Below are 20,158 nucleotides of genomic sequence, written 5' to 3'. Positions count from 1 at the left end.
ATTCTGTGCATGCCTGGGGAGGGAGAAATATCTGACAGTAGCCTGTTACTAAAAGACACCTTTATTCTCCAGCAGGTATATACACACCCACCATCCTTGGTCCTCAGGGGCACATCATCTGCACTCACCTGGTAGCAGCATAGCTCCCCCTTTTCTGACATATAAGTAGAAGAGTCCCATTACTAAGATATTTTTTTCTAACACAAGTAGTCTCACATTCAGTTGCTTCACAAACCCACTAGAAATAAATATTCTTGTGTTTCTTGTGCTGCCATGCAATAGAATCCCAGATTTCTTCAGTGTCTGTGGGAAAGGCAGCTCGAGGCCAGAGGTCTTCCTGCCTTGGGCAAGATGGCTCTGAAGTTAGAAATTCTGAGGTTAGATTGTCAGAACAGTCTAGGTTGGGAGTGAGGGCTCAGCTGCCAGGACTCCCCAGCAGAAACCTGTAAACCAAAAAGAACGGTAGTGACATTAGTGGTAAGACTCCATCCACCCACCCATCCACTGAGCAGAAGAGACCACAACACAATGCGGTCGGGGCCAGGCTTGATGTGGATGTGCACATGGTGAAGCAGCACACTATCCAAATGAGCTATTTCGCCAGCCTGAGGCTAGTTTCAGCCTTCTATCTCCCATTCACTTTAAGACTCACCACTCTCCCCTGGCTGACACTGCTTCCTTGCGCACCAGTCTCTTCTTGTCATCCAGTGGTTTGGCTAAGGCCCGGATCACCTGTGGCTTATATGGCAGCAGCTGCGGAGTTAGAGGAGCTAACATTAGTCCTGCTAAACCAAGGCAAGTAAAAGAGTGGTTTCTCTGACTCTGCAACTACTTTGCTCTTGTTTAGCAATTTCAGAGGTGCTACATGGTAGCAGGGCCAGTCTATACAGTCCTTTCCTACGAACATTACAGTTTGTACCTCAGTCACATAGCAGGGTGGCTATTCTCACTTGACTAAGGCAAACAAGGTATTTTCCTGGCTATTCTAAGGAGTTTTCAGGCCACAGAGGCACATCTGAGGTACTCACCACAGGAGTGGGCAGGCGGGTGAGAGCATGCATGCACTGCAGTGCACTGATCCGGACAGCCTGGAACACAACCAGAAGGAGGTGAGGAGAAAACCACAAAGAAGAAATGCAGGTGCCAAAGAGTTGCCAGGGCTCAACCCACCATGCACGGGTTAGAGGTGAGGTCCAGAAACTTGTTGACGAGGGTGTCAACATGAAGACTCATGACTTGGGGTGCTTCCAGTAGGAGAGGCTGCAGGCAGCTGAGGGTGGAGAGCTGGACTACAGAGTCAGCACAGGATAGAGCCTCCAGCAGTAGGGAAAGCAGCTAAGGGGCCCACAAGAGAGGTCAAGTTAACCACATCATTCTTGTCTATGTCTCTTGCCCCCTTTTGACTAGAATACCACTCAGCTCTAGCTATTTGGTAGTGCGAGGCATTGAACCTAAAACCTCTCTAGTGCAAGTCTTATGCACTACTACTGTGCTAACTGCCCACTCCTCTTTCCGTACTAGCTTTAAGTAGGGAACAAAGCTTAGAGGCTGACTACTTGGCTTACCGTGGGCAGCTCTGGCAAGAGCACGGACTTAGGCAACCTGTTAAGAACATGAGACAGACCCTTCAGGTAATTTGGCTTCACATCTGTAGAAAAATAGAAAAGCATAAGGGAGAAACTGGGCTTAGACATAGCTTTACAATTTAACTTCAATTTCTGACAAAGCTAGGACATCAGCCTACAAAGAGGTTAAATAGTAAGATGGAAATTCAAGCTCAGAATAAGCAAGGTATGCTCATCAAAGGGAAAGGGTGAGAGAAGAATCCATAGTACCAGACCTTTAGGTACACACCATACTACTAAAGAAGCACTCAGTCCTAAATAGTTTTGGAAAATGTGCCCTCAAACAAAAGAGAGATGTATGTATCTGGGGCTTTCCACACTCTCCTTACCTTGGGGAGCAGCATGGAAGGCCTCGACCAGCGAAGGCACATTATCTGTGAAGAACCGCTGTCGATACATGATCCGCACATCAGCATGGCCAGCACGAGTCAGCACGTCAGTGCAGTCAGACATGAGCAGAGAATAGCCATCAGCTGCTGCTGGGCCTAATTCTGGATCACTCAGGTGAGCCATGAGCTAGAGAAAAAAGAGCCTTTGAGGTACACGAGGGAAAGAGAATCTTAAATACCCAAGAGGAAGGTAGTCATTTCTGAGGGGAACAGAATAGGGAAGTTCTTGTTCGGGTCCTGGGTTTTCCTGTATCTAGAAGGAACTTACCCGGTCTGTAAGGTAGGAGCTGAGAGGATGGTATCTGAGCACTAGGGCCTTTGTTACCTATAATAAAAAAGAGAACAAGGCATGATAGTCAAAGTCCAGAACTCTTGAGATGCATGTTACAGGTCAAGGTCAAATGGAGAAATTTTATTTAGTCCATAGCCCACTCCTTACCCAGAGAAGCAGTGTGAAGGCCTGGCTACGATAGGACTCAGAGCTAAGGCCAGACTCTACTTTCTCCACAGCCAGCTGTAGAAATTCATCTAGCTGTTGCCCTAAAAAGGAGAAAGGGAGTGTTGACATTAAAAGCTCCTAAAACTTCTCCTTTAAAATGAAGGGTGTAAATCACTAACATGCAATGCCCCCTGAGAAGCTGTTGGCTATGTCCTCTCAGCTCTAGGACAGCAGCATAAAAACTGGCTATTCTTATAGTGCAAGGGTGCCCTCGCATCTGTCTCCTTCTAATAATTGTTCTCTACAGCTCCCTAGCTAAGAGTAGGATGATTTCGAACTAGATGATAGAGCACCTTGCGTGTCCCCCTTCATATGTCCTGAAATTTATTCTACTTTAAATAGAATGAGCACTAAACTTCGAGGTTTTATTGACAATTGATTCAATGAGGCCCCCAACCCGTAGCCTCATCCCAATACCTGCAGGCTGCTTGTTGAGGAGTCCTGCAAAGCACTTGGCAGCAGCAGTGGAGGAGAAGGAGCAGTTAGGGCAGCAGCTCAGCTCTAAAAGCTCCTGCATGAGTTGGTTCAGATGAGGGATTTCCACCTGCAGAAAACCCGGTTATGTAGTAGAACCTGAACTCCAAGAGTTCCAAGTTGAACTTTAAGGGATACTAAAACAGAAAGTGGCCGCAGGCCTGGGATGAATGAGAACTAACTTCTCCGGTGGGGACAAATAAAAGATTAGCTTATATTGTGGCAGAGTTCTGCCCAGCAGTCACATTGGATGGGGGAAATTCACCCCCACCCCTATCCCCATATCCCTCTTGTCCTGGTTAAACTGGGTTGCTCCCCAAATGTGCTGACTTACATTTCGAGGCAGGGAACAGACAAAAGCCATAAGCAGTGCAACTAGCCGTCTCTGCTCCAAGGGACCATCCTATGAAAGAAGACCCCAATTAGACCTATCTGGGCAGCAACACTTGTGTCTGTCCCAATACCCACCCCAGATAAAAAAAAACACACACACGCACACACACCTCTACCTGGGAGGTCATACTATGATAGTTTTGGACTTAAAAGCATGAGGTAGGTGGGGAGATAGTATTAATTACTTAGTGATTAATTCAAAGACTCCCATGCCTGAAGCTCCAAAATTCCAGGCAGGTTCAATCCCTCATATCACCATAAACCAGAGTTGAGCAGTGCTCTGGTATCTCTTTGTTATCTATCTCTTGGCATCACTCTCATTAAAATAAAAAAGGGGCCAGGTGGTGGCACACCTGGTTAAGTGCACACACTACAGTGCACAAGGACCCCAGTTAAGCCCCTGGCCCCCTCCTGCAGGGGGAAAGCTTCATGAGTGGTGAAGTAGAGCTGCAGGTGTTTCTGTCTCCCTATCTCTTCCTCCCCTGACAATTTCTCTCTATATCCAACAATAAATATATACCTTAAATTAAAAATAAAAACATGAGATCCTGGATTCAATAGTCAACACTGCGTATGCCAGGTACTACTCTGATCTCTCCCTTTCTGTCTTATGAGACAAATCTTTTAAAATTATTTAGGAGCCGGGTGTGGCATACCTGGTTGAACACATATATCACCATGTACAAGAACCTAGGCTTAAATCCCCTCATCTGCAGGGGGGAAGCTTCACAAGTGGTGAAGAAGTGCTATAGGTGTCTCTGTCCATCTCCCTATTTTCCCATCCCCTCTCAATTTCTTTCTGCCCTATTAAATTAAAAAAAATTAATTAATTTGGGGGGGTGGAGACATGGCACACTAATTTGTGCAATAGTCTTTCAGACCTGAGGCACTAGAGGTTCCAAGTTTAATCCCTGGTACCACCATAAGCAAGAGTTGAGTAGTACTTTGGCAAAAAGTGGGGTGTGGAGATAGCCCACTGAGAATGCATACTTCACCATGCATGAGTGCCAGGTCTGAGCTCCTGGCATCATGTGGATGCCATAAACCACAGCTATTATGGTGTTTCTCTCCACCCCCTTACAATTAAGAGTCTATCAAAGGTGGAAGAATCACCCAGTTGCAAAGCTTCAGCACGCACTCACACGCGCACACACACACACACACACACTTTAAAAAACAAAGGTCCCTAGGTTCTTCCACATCTAGTTATTAAACCCTCACCTGAAATGGTTGGAATCTGCAAGGGAAGCTGTTTTCAGGCAGAAAGGACATGTTGCCATCCAAGAAGAGGGGCACAATGTGGTCGACACTCTGGGCAGCAAAGCTGGGGGTAAAGCACCAGATTATTACCAAGGAGCAAGGCTCTAAAGCAGTCCTGGCATTGAATTAGAGGGACTGAGTCAATAGGCCAGAGCTGGAACACTGTTTGCATTCAACAAACATTAATCTAGCGGAGACCTTAAATGCTAGGAAGTCTTGCTATTTTTGGTCCTGCTGAATATACCAGTAAACTAGTCAGATCAAATTCCCATAGCGCAACTCACTAGTGAGAAAACTCAATGCATTTTTTAAGTTTATTTAACCAGAGCACTGCTCACCTCTGGCTTGTGGTGGTGGAGGATTGAACCTGAGGCTTTGGAGCCTCAGGCATGGGAGTCTCTTGCATAACCATTATGCTATCTACTCCCACCCTCAATGCATTCTTAAAAAATGACTCATAGATAGTGCCCAAGCCCCAAGCCTACCCCTGCTTTCTCTTTGCCAGAAAAACTAAAAAAGATGCCTCTGTAAGTTTGTGTAGAAGGACATCATATAATGCAGCTGTCACTTCTCCCAAGGATCAAGCCCCATCTATGATCATACTCACTCAGGACTCAAGTGTGTGGTAGCAGAGCCAATGATAGACACCATGGCCACCAAAACCTCCTCTTCCAACAGAACTTTTCTCAGGACTGACTGCTCCTTCTCTGCAAAAGCACAATGCAAGTCTATGACTTTGGTTCAGAAAACCAAATTATTAGATTTTGTTATCATGACTCTGGGGCTAGGTTCTAGTCACAACAGTAGCAATTCTAAAAAATATTTATTTTGGATAGGGACAGAAATTGAGGGGAGGGAGAAATTAAGAGGGACAGAGACAGATAACCTGCAGTGTTGTTTAATGAAGCTTTCCCCGTCGGTGGGTACCTTGAATCCGGGCCCTTGCACATTGCAATGTGTGCACTCACCTAGATACACCACCACCTGGACCCCAATAGTAGTACTTTTTTAACCTGTCCTCTGATAATGCTTTAGCTCCAAAGATCTATAGGCACAGGAAACAGGACTGGTCTTACATGGGCCAAAGAGAGCAAGAACTCTGTGCATAGTTTATAGATGGCTCAACAATAGAAATGAAGGCTACCTAATACAAAGATTTTGAAAAAATACATATATATTTATTAGATTCAGAGATAAGAGAGGGGAGGAGGAGATGGGAGAAAGACAGACAGCATAGCTTCACTGCTTGTAGTTTCCCCTCTGCAGGTGGGGACTGGAGACTTGAACCCTGGTCTTTGTGCATGGTAACATGTGCACTCAACCAGGTGTGCCACCACCCAGCCCCAATACAAAGGTTTTTAACAACAGAAATAGGTTAATTCTTTTCAGAAATTTTAAAGATAATGACATCTTCTGACTTAACAGCTTCAATGCCTGGGCCAACTACTATGTTGACAGATATTATACACTATCTTATATTTCTTATTCTTCTCTTCCTCGCCCAACCCCTTCGTTTTACTGGCATATTATGCTAAACTCTGGCTTCTGGTAGTACTGGGGAAAACAAGGGCACTGCTCAAATCTGACTTATGGTGGTACCAGGAATTGAAGCTGGGACCTCAGTTGCAGACATGAAAAATCTTTTTGCATAATCACTAAGCTATCTCCCTAGACCACACATTACATTTTTATCTAGCCTCTACAAGTGGGAACAGAGACTTATCTTTGCCACAGTTAACAAGGCAGAGAGCAGGAGGGAAAGCCACCTGCAGACCTTCTTCACCACCTGTGAAGTGACTCCCCGTGCAGGTGGGAAGCCAGGGGCTCGAACGGGGATCCTTATGCCAGTCCTTGTGCTTTTCGCCATGTACACTCAACCCACTGCACTACCATCTGGCCTCCAAGCTTTTTTATAGACACAAACTAAGTACCAGTGATATCCTGAAGGTGGCAGTGCTAATCTACATTAGTGGAAGGAAGGCAGTAGCAGAAGTGGAGAAAGTTACCTGGCATGGAAGCCTGCACAGCCATGGCAAGCAGGAATGGTACAGCTGTCTGGTGGAAATACCAGCAGTTTTCACGGTCCTGCTGGCATTTTTCTGCCACCTGCTGGAGGCTTTGACAGACGGCAATAACTTCACTTGTTCCTGCAACCATATTCCCTGTGTGGTGAGAAAGTTGTCTTTTAAGCACTTCCAGGAATTTTGGCTATAGCTGATGGGAAGGACAACCCAAGATGAACAACATACGAGAACAAGAACATCTTATCAATGAGTCAAGTCATTTCATTTTCTTTTTTCTTTTTATTTTTTTCCTCCAGGGTTATTGCTGGGCTGGGTGCCTGCACCATGAATCCACCGCTCCTGGAGGCCATTTCTCCCCCTTTTTGTTGCCCTAGTTGTTGCAGCCTCGTTGCGGTTATTATTGCCATTGTTGACGTTGCTTTGTTGTTGGATAGGACAGAGAGAAATGGAGAGAGGAGGGGAAGACAGAGAGAGAGAGGGGAGAGAAAGATAGACACCTGCAGACCTGCTTCACCGCCTGTGAAGCGACTCCGCTGCAGATGGGGAGCTGGGGGCTCGAACCGGGATCCTTACGCCGGTCCCTGCGCTTTGCGCCACGTGCGCTTAACCCACTGCGCCACCGCCCAACTCCCAAGTCATTTCATTTTCTTGGCTGTTCTTTTCTACCTGTTTAGGTTTTGGAGCTGAGGCTTGCTCCAAACAAAGCAACAGGATCATTCACATACACTTTCTTTTTTTAAAAGATATTATTATTTATTTATTATTGGATAGAGACAGAAATTGGGGGGGAGATAAGAGGGAGAGAGACAGAGACACCTGCAGTCCTGCTTCACCCCTTGTGAAGCTTTCCCTCTGCAGGTGGGGGCTAGCGGCTTGAACCTAGGTCCTTGCATAATATAACGCATGCACTTAACCAGGTGCGCTACCAGTTGGCCCCTCATGTATACTTTCTTATTTAGTCACTTTCCCAGCTTTATAGAGAAGGACGTGGAAGCTCAATGACACTCCCAGTAGTTTTTCTAATACGTAATAACTAGCTGGATCAATTAGGGCAGTGTAAAGCAGGGAGCTTATTTATAATAGCACTTGCTGTCAATTCATGCCTTGAAGCACTGCTCGTCAAACCTGAGTGTTATATGAGTTACCTGGAGATCCTGTTAAAACAGAGATTATGATAAATGCTGCCTGAGGTTCTAAGCAACTTCCAGATAAAACACATACTGCTGGTGATGGACAATACTGCCTTGGAGTGATACTTTTCAATTCTGACTCCATTATCAAAATCACATTTTTTTAAAAAATTACTTTCTTAACCAGAGCACTGCTCAGCTCTGGCTTATGGTGGTGTGGGGGATTGAACCTGGGACTTTGGAGCCTCAGGCATGAGAGTTTCTTTGCATAACCATTATGCTATCTCAAAATAGGTTTGCTTAATTCGTGGGCAGGGGCAGATAGGATAATGGTTATGCAAAATCACATTTTTAACAATTCTTTGGGTTGGTAAACAGCACACCAGGTAGAGTGTGCCTTTTCATGCATAGGGCCCTGGATTTGAACCCTGGTGCCATAGCACCAGAGGAAGCGCCACAGATAGTGGAGCAGTGTTTGATTTCTCTTTATTGCTCAGTCTGCAAGTCAGCCTGGGTAGGCAGTGGAATCACACATGTAAGACCATGGTACTTACTACAAAACTTTTTTTTTTTTTTTTTTTGGTAATTTTCACTGGGGCTTTACCATTTTGGGCCAAATTTCAGATAGTCATAGAACCAATTCCTCTAGTGTAGTGGGGATCAGGCTCAAATCTAGGTCACACACATGACGAAGTAGACACATGACGAAGTAGGCACACTACACAAATGAGGTTATCTTTGGGCCTAAAGGAAACAATTCTTCAGCATAAGGGTTTCCCAACTGAGCTATTTCAACACATACAGGAAACATTTCTTAACAAGTGGACAATTAGGCATTCTTAATAATGACTGTTACACAGGTCTCATCCACTTCAGGACCTGTTTCAGTTGGGGGTGAGTGAGGCCCAGGCATCCGCATTTTATGTTTAAAGTTCCCAAGTGGCTTATGTGTAGTATTTTTGAAATCACTGCTTTAGAGGTGTCCACTTGGAACATGACTGTGGCTCCCCAGGTGGCCCTTCTCCTTGGTGACTATTCCTGATAATTACCTCTGTTCAGTTGGTAGAGATGCCGCAGCAGTAGAGGGAGGGTTTCCTTGACAATGCTGGGATGAGTTGATATAGCTGACAACATCTGCAGACAGCGCATGTGCCGGGAGCATTTGGTGGGCCAGTCTCCCCTAGTCATATCTGACTCCGCTAAAGGCAACCCAGAGGATAAAATATCATGGTGTGATAGCAAGCATGAAGATCTCTAAGCATTCCTGGGAAGGAAAGGTTCATGGATCAGACATACCTACACACAGCTCCTCAGCAAGCTTCGGCACCAAGTGGTTGCTGAAGGCCACAGGGTAGAGAGTGGCCAGGGTTCCTGCTGCTTCCAGTGCTGCTGCCCTGCTGGAGACACAAGACAGATGAGCATTAACTGAGGCTCAACCCACTACTCTCTTGGGCTTAGGAGTTTAGGAGGTGGCTTGCTGTTAGGCAGAGTCAGAAGAGTGGGCTCTTGAAGCTGCCCTGTTAAGAGTACTTGCATGCTAAGTTGGACAGGGTCTCTTAATATCCAGGAAAAGAGTGGTCTGGGAGGTGGCACAGTGATAGGGCTTTGGATTCTCAAGCATGATGTCCCAAGTTCGATCCCCAGCAGCACATGTGCCAGAGTGCTATCTGGTTCTTTCTCTCTCCCTATCTTTCTCATAAATAAATAAAATCTTAAAAAAAAAAAATCCAGGGAACGAGAGAACAGTCCTATATCTTTAATTAGGTACTAGTTAAAGCTAAGCACAGATTCTATTTCCTCTAGGCAGAGCCAAGGATCAGAAGCACAGAGCCCTGGTCCTTGCTGGGCCTATTGCCATTAACACAGAGCAGTGAACAGCTTGCTCATTCTTCATGCTTTAGATTCTCACCAGTTCTGAGAGTCGTCCTCCAGGAAGCTCAGTCTGTATAGTTGACCCACTGCTAGTTCCAAGTCCCCAGAAGACAAGAGACCTGTATTGGGAGGAAATATGAATCTGTCTGAATCTGTCTGTTCCCTGCCCGACCCCCCCCCTCATGAGATTATTTTATATTTATACATTATATTTATACATTATTATTTTATATTTATACATTATTATTTTATATTTATTACATGCAAGAGTATTTTCATATAAGAAATGGAAAGAAAAGCCAGAGTGCCATTCTGGTATATGCATTGCCAGGCACTGAACCTGACAAACCTTAAGTACTACCAAACCTGATGTTCTACTAGTTCAGGCATTCCCCTAGCTGGCTTCTTTCTTAAACCAAAGCATTGCTCAGCTCTGGTTTATTGTGGTATCGAACCTGAGACCTCTGTGCCTCAGGGATGAAATTCTATTGTGCTACCAATGGCACCTCTCTTTTCTTTCATCCTTCCTCTTTCTCTTTTTTTGCCCCCAGGGTTATTGCTTGGGTTCAGTGCTGGCACTATGAATCTGTTGCTTCTGGCAGCCATTTTGTCCTTTTTTTTTCCCTTCTAATTTTTATTAGAAAAGACAAAGAAATTAAGAGAGGACAGGGAGATAGAGAAAGATCTGAGGGCCGGGTGGTGGTGCACCTGATTGAGTGCACATGCTACAATGTACAATGTACAATGTGTACAATGCACAAGGACCTGGGTTTGAGCCCCTGGTCCCCACTAGCAGGGGGTCGCTTCACAAGTGGTAAAGCAGGGATGCTGGTGTCTCTATCTCCCCCTTCCCTCTCAATTTCTGGCAGTCTCTATCCAATAAACAAAGTTAATTTTAAAAATGCTATTAAAGAGAGAAAGACCTGCAGACGTGTTTCATGGCTTATGAAGTGGACCCCCTGCAGGTGGGGAGCAGTGGCTCAAACCCTGGTTCTTGCACTCAGTAATATGAACACTTAACAGGGTGTGCCACTGCCCAGCCCCATCCTTGTCTATTAAAAATTAAAAAAAAATTATTTATGAGAATAGAACATCACTTTGGCATATATGGTGCAGGGGGTCAAACTCAGGACCTTATGCATCTAAGTCTATTTTTCCCCCCTTCTTTCTAGAGAGAGAGAGAGAGAGATAGAGAGAGAGACAGGGAGAGGGAGAGGGACAGGGAGAGGGAGAGGGAGAGGGAAAGAATAGCATTAAAATTTCCTCAATGTGGTGTGGTTCAAACCTGGGTCACACACACAGCAGTCTTGTAAGTCTTGTGCTCAACTACTGAGCTGCTGAATCTTATCTTTCTTCTCCCACAGCCATCACAGTCCTTTTAAAAGTTTAATTAGAGGGGTGGGGAGATAGTATAATGGTAATGCAAAAAGACTTCACCGGTTTCGAGCGGAAACCAGATCTTTCCCTTGGTATTTCTCTCACTAAAAAAAGTTTAATTAGAAATTCCAGGAGGATCCAGGAGGTGGCACACCTGGTTAAGCATATACACTACAGTGTGCCAGGTACCAGGTTCAAGCCCCTGGTCCCCACCTGCAGAGGGAGAACTTTAGTGAGTGGTGAAGCAGGACTGCAGGTGTCTGTCTCTTTCCCTCTCTATCTCCTCCTCCACTCTCAGTTTCTATCCAGTAATAGATAAAAGAAATTCCAGGGACCAGGGGTCGGATGGGGGCACAATTGGTTGAGTGCAGGTTACAATGTGTGAGGACCTGGGTTTGAGCCCCCAATCCTTATCTATAGGGGGAAAGCTTCACAAGCAGGTGTATATCTCTCCCTTCTCAATTTCTGGCTGTCTCTATCCAATAAATAAATAAATAAAAATAATTAAAAAATTTAAAATAGGATCAGGAGGTGATTTACTAGACTTGGCTATTTGTGATGCCCTGGCACCACATAAAGACTTTTTTTTTAGGGAGTCGGGCGGTAGCGCAGTGGGTTAAGTGCACGTGGCGCAAAGCACCAAGACCAGCACAAGGATACCAGTTCGAGCCCCTGGTTCTCCACCTGCAGGGGAGTCGCTTCACAGGTGGTGAAGCAGGTCTGTAGGTGTCTATCTTTCTCTCCCCCCCCTGTCTTCCCCTCCTCTCTCCATTTCTCTCTGTCCTATCCAACAACGACGACATCAATAACAACAATAACTACAACAATGAAAAACAACAAGGGCAACAAAAGAGAAAATAAATAAATAAATATATAAAAAAGCCTTTAAAAACCAGGGATTTAAGGCAGTTAATTAAGATAGAAAAGCAAAAGGAAAGAACCATATCTTTTCCTCTTTCACTGAAGAAGTACCTGGTTGGGCACCCAAGACTGTGAGTGTACGGATGCCAACAAGCTGAAGCTGAGTGCTGGGGTCTGTCAGGACCATGGATACCAGTGAGCACAGCTGATCCTTGAAGCCACATAGAGGCCTTTCATCTTGGGAGAGAGAGAATGCAGGTTAGAGGGAGGCCCTTCTGTACACAGTCCTTATTCAGCAGGATGTGTAGGCAACCGGGGACAGACTTAAAGAGCTTGATCCAGGAGTTGGGCGGTAGCACAGTGGGTTAAGTGAAGGTGGCGCAAAGCGCAAGGACCAGCATTAGGATTCCGGTCGACCCCCGGCTCCCCACCTACAGGGTAGTCACTTCACAAGTGGTGAAGCAGGTCTGCAGGTGTCTATCTTTCTCTCCCCCTCTCTGTCTTCCCCTCCTCTCCATTTCTCTGTGTCCTATCCAACAACGACAACAACAATAATAAAAAAAAAAAAAAAACAAGGGCAACAAAAGGGAATAAATAAATATTTAAAAAAAAAACTTGATCCATTGAGTGTCCAGAAAGAAGCCTGGGAAAAAAGTAAACCATCACATCCAGTACGAGTGCTCTTATGCAATAATCTCTAAACACCAGGATCACTATTCTGAGCTACTTGTCCAAAACACTCTGCTTACATCCTATATCTGGAAAGCGATCTTACCTTTATCTTCAGAGCTCCACTTCTGCTGCAGCTTTAAGAAACCCAGGATCATTTCAAGGATTGTCCGACGCTGGTTGCTCTGTAATGTTTTATTGGGTAGTGAAGACAAAGAATATTTTAAAAGATTCCAGTATTGCCTATCTATAAGTAGGGTGAACTTTTAGGTAAGTGTGTCAGGAAGAGTGAACAAGGGAATCGGCCAATAGTTAATGGGAATAAACCCCAAGACCTAGTACTGGCTCAGGCTCTCTCTCAGAAAAGGAGCCAAGTACACTGGTCCCATCATTTCTGCAACTTTCTTCTCTCTTACCTGATTGTGGTTGTGGAATTGTTCCAGCAGTAAAGGCAGTACGTTGCCGGTGATTTGGTCACAGGCCCGGGCAGATGCACCTGCAGCTGCCTGCAACAGTTTGGCACTAGGCCACACCAGCTTCATGTCTGGTTCACATAGGTGGTGTCTGCAGTCTAGAGAGACAGCACATCACAGACCTGCGGAGTGGGCTGAATTTTGTCCCATTTCTATAGATCCCATAAAAGTTGGATAGTGAGAACTGGGAAAATTTGCTAGCAGTTACCATTCAACTTGTTTTCAATTCAGAGTAGGGTTCTAGTTCCCAAGTCACTCATTGTGTGGGCACTATGCATAAAAAACTACTGGGTCCTTAATGAAATTATGTTCATTGTGCTTATTCCCCTTCTGGCTGCCAGGGGCCCCGTTACCCTGTAGAATGTTGCTAAGGAAGGAGTCAAGGAGGTCCTCAGCATCAGCCCTCAGCACAGAGTGAGACAAACACGCAGTCAGGGAGTGGAGGGCCGCCAAGCCCTCTGTCTCCACCCGCTCACTTGCCGTCTGGAACACCTGTCAGGGAGGATCCCATGGCTCCTGAGGTGAGCCTGAACCAGGTGAGAGCTCACCCACCTGCTGCTACCTTTTCCTTGGTTGTGTATACGTGTGTGTGTAATTTTAAGCATAATAACAGAAATAGACTCTTCAACTGGTATAGTCTAATCAGCTAGTCTATTCTCACCAAGTCCTTAGCCCACAAAGATTAGACATACACATTTTTTGAGAAAAAGAATGCCAACTTTGAAAGAGTGGCTGTTGGGATACACTATCCTAAGTCTCTTCCTCTACTCCCTTACTCAGCATGGTGCCCCAAACACCATGAGCTATGCTCCTCACCATATGCAAAGGTAATCAATTGCCATTGGCAAGGAGCTGACCCCCACATAGAAGTGAATGTCGTTCCCTGCCACCCACTGAAAGTATGCCCCTTCACATGCTTACTGCTGAATAAACAGGCTTAGATACAGCAGGCAAAGAGCCAAGAGTATTATTTCTCTTTAGGTCTGACAACTGGGAGTTAACAGTAGTGAGTTTATTTAAGTAATACTCACTTCTCTGCGGATCGATGTCCACAGGCCAGGAAGGAAGTCCTTCAGCTCCTTCTGTCCATACACTGTGCAGCAAGCATTCTGCCAAGGAAAGTAAAGGTATCAGTTATCTGTGCACTCGACTTCCTCGAATATGCAGGCATCTTAGCATAATGACAAATGAAGGAGCACAGCTCTGCAGAAAAACATCAGCCCTACCCAGGGCACAGAAACATAGTAACTCATTCTAACTGATGAAAAATAAGCATGAAGAAGGCGCTGTGGCCAGCCTTTTTTCAGCTGTCACACAAGTAATACAAGATAAGACAATGTGCAGCGAGGGGCTTTACAGTCAGCATATAGCCTCAGAGCCCCAGTATCCTTTTTTTGAGGTCCACTGAAGTGTTCCTTTGTTCAAGAATCTGTAATCATTTAGCATCCTTAACTATCTATAGGCACATGTTTCTTGGACACTCACCAGAGTCTGCAGGGAGTCCAGCTTGGCGCTCAAAATTTCAGAATCCACTTTCTCAATCAACAGAGGCAGCAGGAACTATGGGAGAAAAGGACCAAAGTCTGAGATGAGTAGTGCTGTAACCACACTAAGGCCAACCACACCCTTCCTGCCACAAGTCTCTAGGAGCAGGTACTAGATACTACATTAGGGAGCACCACTTGAATCAGAAACTGTGACAATAAATCAATCTTACTGCCAAGTATATGGTCAGACCTCCAGCTACCTAAAATAGACTAGTTGGGAAAGCTAAAAGAATTTCAAAAAAAAGTTATCAAGTACAGATTATTTTAAAGGGAGAGATGATAAAGTGTTCTATGTTGAAAGTCTGCAGATACTAACCACACAAGCTTGAAGACCCTTGCAGCATGTCATAGCTTAAAATATATAATGGGTCTTTCTTTTCTTTCATGCTTTCATTGTTCTATCACAAGAACCTTTGTTGGGCTGAGGCTAACCAGCCAAACCTTAATAAGACCTACCTCAGCAAATCGTGCTGTAGAGGCCAGTACAGTTCGAAGACTCAAGATGAGATCTTCTCTCTGGATTCCATGGGGATCATTAGGTGGCTGGGATAGAGAGAAAGGTCTTTAGTTTGTCAAACTATTTGAGCTACATTGGACAGTTCTGAATCTGGCAACACTACAGAAGAGGGTGATACTTACATTCAATCTAGCAGAACAATATGATTTGAGGCATGAAGACATACTTGTTCTTTCTTATGTTTCCTGGAAATATCTGTGTTTGGGGCATTTATATTTTCTATGATCACACAGTTTCTTTCTGATCTATCCTATCATTACTCAGAGATAAGCACTCTTAGCTCTTCCTTCTTGATAGATATACTGTGTTAGCAAAGAGTTTCTTTTAAGACACACACTTTAGAAAATGTGATCATGGAGCTCTGGTGGTGCGATTGGTCAGAGTGCAGTACTTAATATAGAAAATGTGATCATATTGTGTCTATGGTTTGCATTTTTCTCTCCACTAATACATTAGGGACATTTTTTCCTACTCTCATAATTCTAATTTTAGTGGCTATTATTTCATTGTGCGGTTGACACATTTATTTAAATCTCCCCTTCACAGACATTCTACTTTTTTTAAAAAAATTTTTTATGTTTATTTATTTTCCCTTTTGTTGACCTTGTTTTTTATTGTTGTCGTAGTTATTGTTGTTGTTATTGATGTTGCCACTACTGGATAGGACAGAGAGAAATGGAGAGAGGAGGTGAAGACAGAGAAGGGGAGAGAAAGATAGACACCTGCAGACCTGCTTCACCGTTTGTGAAGCAACTGTCCTGCAGGTGGGGAGCCAGGGGCTTGAACTGGGATCCTGCTACCAGTCTGTGCGCTTTCTGCCATATGCACTTAAGCCGCTGTGCCACTGCCTGGCTCCCATGATATAATTTCTTTTCATTTCTTGCAAGTCACTATTTTATAGTACACATACCCTTGCAAATCCACACAGTGATAAGACCTTGACTATTTAGAAACAGAAGGGAAATCTAAAGAGCAATCTATAACTTCAATGCAGTCCTTATTAAAATTGCAATGATGTATTTCAAGGAAACTGAACAACTTTATCCAAAAATTTCTATGGAATTATATAAAACCATGAATAGCAAAAGCTCTTCTGAGGAAAAAGAAAATGGAGGTATCACAATTTCTGATTTCAGTTTATACTATAAAACAATAGTAGTTAAAACAGTGTGATACTGGAACAAAAATGGGCATTAGGGCCAGTGGAACAGGATAAAGAGCCCAGAGCTAACCCCAAATATATAGGCACATCATATATTATAAAAGGGCCAAAACTGAGGAAAAGAAAGTGTTTTTAACAAATGGTGGTGGGTGAATTGGACAGCCACATGCAGAAAAATGAAACTAGACCATGACCTAACATGATACACTAAAATTAACTCAAAATGGACCAAAGATCTGGTTATTAGAACTGAAACTATAAAATATGTAAAAGAATATATCGGTGAAGCATTCCAGTACCTTAATATTAAACATTAATTTGGAAACTCCACCCCATGGGCAAGGGAAACAAACCAAAAATAAATGGGACTATATCAAATTGAAAAGCTTCTACACATCAAAAGAAGGAGGGTCCAAGGGCATTGGAGCAAATACCATGCTCAGTTGTGCTTTCTTTCGTCAATTTATTTCTATTCCTTGAGATAGCTTCTGGGACTATAGAATCACGTCCTATGCATCTCTCAAAAAATCCCATTTTGGGGCCAGGTAGTGGTGTACCTGGTTGAGCACATGTTACAGTGCGGGATAAGGACCCAGGATTAAGTCCCTGGGTCCCCACCTGCAGGGGAAAATCTTTGCGAGAGGTGAAGCAGTGCTGCAGGTGTCTCTTTGTCTCTCTCCCTCTCAATTTTTGGCTGTCTCTATCCAATAAATAAAGATAATGATTAAAAAAAAAAGAAGAAAATTCCATTTTGTAGCCCAGGAGGTGGTGCAGTGGATAAAGCATTGGACTCTCAACCATGAGGTCCTGAGTTCAATCCCCAGCAGCACATGTACCAGAGTGAGGTATGGTTCTTTCTCTCCTTTCTGATTAATACATAAAGATAAAAATAAAGAAAATCCTGTCTGACTCTGGTAGTGGGAATTGTACCTCTCTTGTTCTATGGACTTGTCAAACATAATTAAATCAATAAAAAAAAAAAAAAAAAAAAAATCCCATCTTACTGGTGAATTCAATTCCTGCTTACTCTAGTTAACAGTGAACTTTATCTTCTCTGAATAGCTAAAACACTACTCCTTTTGGTTAGCAACCTATTATTACATGTTTTTATGTATTAGGAACATTGTTACCATATTTTGTATTACATAATACAATATTACATATTAGGAACCATGTTTTATAATTCCCCAGCCCTCAGTACTAAGTATAGTTCTGAGGAGATTAAAGAATACCTGCCCTCCCCCAAACACCTATGGAATTGAATTCTTCCTATGAGAGTAACTGCTTTTCTACTCTCCAGTTTATGAGGGCAGGGACTGTCTCCTTTGTTTACTATTGTATCTTCAGCACCCAGAACTGGGGGGTATGGCACATAGTAGGTGCTCAGTGAAAATAAGAATGAATGGTTATTACTTACAGGGGTAAAATCAATAGGGAAGTAACAGGATGTCACTTCAAACAACTCTTCCACAAAGGGTCCTAAAACAGCAGAGAAAAAATGAGTTCGACTTATAAACTTTAATCATCTGAGAAACCCCAACCCGTTAACTGATGGCAATGCGGGCATACCCAGGCTATAATCCCTGGAGATGAGGTCATGAACGATGCGAAAGGCCACAAGAAGATTGCGGGGATCCTTTTCTCCATCCATCACCTGGATGAAGCCAAAGGTGAAGTCAGCTCCTAGACCCTTCAGCTCTGGGGAGGAAAGAAGGTGGTCACTACTTCTTGGGCTGTCTTGAAACTGGCCTGTGTTCCCTGTATTACTATTATGCACTGCTTCTCCTTTCCAGACTCTCAAAGCAGGCCCTTCTTGTTTCCTCAATCCTAAGGTAATATTCAGTGAAGAAGAGATATGCATTACACTTGACATATAGAGGTAAGAATTAAAAACATTGAGAGTAGGGCGGTAGCGCAGCGGGTTAAGTGCATGTGGCGCAAAGCGCAAGGACCAGCATTAGGATCCCAGTTCAAGCCCCCGGCTCCTCACCTGCAGGAGAGTTGCTTCACAGGCAGTGAAGCAGGTCTGCAGGTGTCTATCTTTCTCTCCCCCTCTCTCTCCATTTCTCTCTGTCCTATCCAACAACGATGACATCAATAACTATAACAACAATAAGAAACAAGGGCAACAAAAGGGAATAAATAAATAAATATAAAAAAAGTTAAAAACATCAGTTCAATTCTACCTTTACTTCTCTGAGGAGTGGATCCCAGTTTCTCTCTCTCTCTCTCTCTCTCTCTCTCTCTCTCTCTCTCGATTCCTACATGTAACTCCCAGGCGAAAACTCATTCTAGAAACAAACAAACAAAAAAAAACCAATGTGCTTGCTTTTCTAATTTCCACGAGAACCCTGCCTTGTACCTTCTTCCCGACTTTGCATGAAGTTGGTGATGATAATGTAGACTGTATGTCGGTCCACCTGTGGCAGGGACTGGGTGGGAGACAAAGGTTAAGTAAAGTAAGTGCTCAAACACTACTTCAGCTGACACAACTACTTCCTGCTTCACAATCCCTAACTGGACAATGTTCTTTATTCCAATGTAAAATCAAGCTAAGAGGAAATGCAGAGAAAGGATATGGCCATTGGTCTAGTAGTACCACAGCTGGGGCCAAATAACCAAAACCTGTTTGCAGTAATGCCTGCCTTCCTTTCTTGCCCTGGGGTTTAATGCCTAAACAATGAACCTGCCACTCCTGGTGGCCTGCCTGCCTGTCTTTCTTTCCTTCCTTCCTTCTTTCTTTCTTTGTTTCTTTTGATAGGATACAGAAATTGAGAAAGGAGAGGAAGACAAAGAAACATTTGTAGCCCTTATTTCAAGTGAAGCTTCCCCCTTACAGGAAGGAGGCCCGTGGTTTGAACTTGGGTCCTTGTGCACTGTAATGTATGTGCTCAACCAGGTATGCCACAGCTTCCCCACCCCCATCGCTTCTTCAATAGGACAGAAAGAAATTATTTCCAGACATAAATCAAGACAGGCAGAGAGAGAGGGACAGAAATCATAGCACTTAACCTTCTTTTAATAAAAAGGGGGCTGATCTCAAACCTGGGTCATGCATATGGCAAAGCAGTACATTTTCTGAAGGCATGATTTTGCCAGCCCATGCCCCATGCCTTAATTTCTTTAGGTGTAAGTGGACACTTAAAAATGCATGCCCTGTTTTTGGCAGCAAGGACTAGAATATAAACATGCTCAAAAACTTGAAAGAATTCAGAATTTAGTTTTGTTTTTTCTTTCTCTTTCAATCTAACACTAGCTAGACAAGGAGTGAGGCAGCAGTAGAGGAGAATGCCACAGGCACTGTTATCACTCTCACCTGCACATGAACCTCCTGGAAGATGGCTTTAAGCACAGACACAGCCAGCCCTTGAGGCAGGTTCACACACAGGCTCTGAGGGAGAAAAGAAAGTTGTGTGAGCACCAAGGGAATTCTACCACAGCCTCACACAATTACCCTAAAATAGGCCTAATTAGCTATAGTGGGAATCATGACATCCTGGTTCAGGAAGAAGTGCTAACAGTAAGAAATGTAGTTTTGGGGACAGGCAGTGGTGTACACACTAGTGCCCAAGGATCTGGGCTCAAGATCCTAGTCCCCAGCGGCAGGACTCTCTCCCTGTATCTATCCCCCCCCCCCCATTTGTCATTATCCAATAATAAAGAGAAACTTAAAAAAAAAAAAAAAGGAAAGGAAGGAGAAATGTGGTCTCTTTCCTCATGCTGATTAGTTCTCTGCAGCTCCTTCCAGTTTGGCTCTGAATTCTAGTCCCTCAAAGGGTATTATTATTCTCTAGAGTAAAGATAGAAGCTGAGGTGGCTGGTACTAGTTTAGTTGACTACACTCAGCACTTGAATTCTCATCCACAAAGGACAAGGAGTGAATTCA

General features: G+C 44.0%; 1 protein-coding gene across 3 annotated transcripts in view; it reads right to left on the bottom strand.

The window, feature by feature from the left end:
• Positions 1-45: 45 nt before the first annotated feature.
• The window catches only part of MMS19 (MMS19 homolog, cytosolic iron-sulfur assembly component), a 35,026-nt gene continuing 14,913 nt past the window's right edge, over positions 46-20,158 (bottom strand). Inside the window, exons 5-31 of one of the 3 annotated variants that reach the window (XM_060192649.1) lie at positions 19,589-19,663; positions 18,635-18,704; positions 17,842-17,970; positions 17,690-17,751; positions 15,050-15,136; positions 14,532-14,606; positions 14,078-14,155; positions 13,400-13,538; positions 12,990-13,144; positions 12,680-12,758; positions 12,016-12,141; positions 9,704-9,785; positions 9,091-9,188; positions 8,844-8,993; positions 6,647-6,802; positions 5,248-5,347; positions 4,602-4,704; positions 3,322-3,390; positions 2,931-3,057; positions 2,454-2,554; positions 2,283-2,339; positions 1,955-2,141; positions 1,566-1,648; positions 1,171-1,335; positions 1,029-1,088; positions 653-753; positions 46-443 (exon numbers count right to left, since the gene is read on the bottom strand). In XM_060192649.1, coding sequence (XP_060048632.1) covers positions 416-443; positions 653-753; positions 1,029-1,088; positions 1,171-1,335; positions 1,566-1,648; positions 1,955-2,141; positions 2,283-2,339; positions 2,454-2,554; positions 2,931-3,057; positions 3,322-3,390; positions 4,602-4,704; positions 5,248-5,347; positions 6,647-6,802; positions 8,844-8,993; positions 9,091-9,188; positions 9,704-9,785; positions 12,016-12,141; positions 12,680-12,758; positions 12,990-13,144; positions 13,400-13,538; positions 14,078-14,155; positions 14,532-14,606; positions 15,050-15,136; positions 17,690-17,751; positions 17,842-17,970; positions 18,635-18,704; positions 19,589-19,663 — 2,742 coding nt within the window. In that variant the 3' untranslated portion in view covers positions 46-415. Of the gene's footprint in view, positions 444-652; positions 754-1,028; positions 1,089-1,170; positions 1,336-1,565; positions 1,649-1,954; positions 2,142-2,282; positions 2,340-2,453; positions 2,555-2,930; positions 3,058-3,321; positions 3,391-4,601; positions 4,705-5,247; positions 5,348-6,646; positions 6,803-8,843; positions 8,994-9,090; positions 9,192-9,703; positions 9,786-12,015; positions 12,142-12,679; positions 12,759-12,989; positions 13,145-13,399; positions 13,539-14,077; positions 14,156-14,531; positions 14,607-15,049; positions 15,137-17,689; positions 17,752-17,841; positions 17,971-18,634; positions 18,705-19,588; positions 19,664-20,158 lie in introns of all 3 variants that reach the window. The other 2 variants (XM_007532644.2, XM_060192652.1) reach the window with 2 other exon arrangements.

The sequence above is a fragment of the Erinaceus europaeus genome, chromosome 1, assembly GCF_950295315.1.
Source record: "Erinaceus europaeus chromosome 1, mEriEur2.1, whole genome shotgun sequence".
In the NCBI taxonomy this organism is placed as follows: Eukaryota; Metazoa; Chordata; class Mammalia; order Eulipotyphla; family Erinaceidae; genus Erinaceus; species Erinaceus europaeus.
Note: the sequence above shows the minus strand (reverse complement) of the source record. Positions and strands in the feature narration are given on the sequence as shown.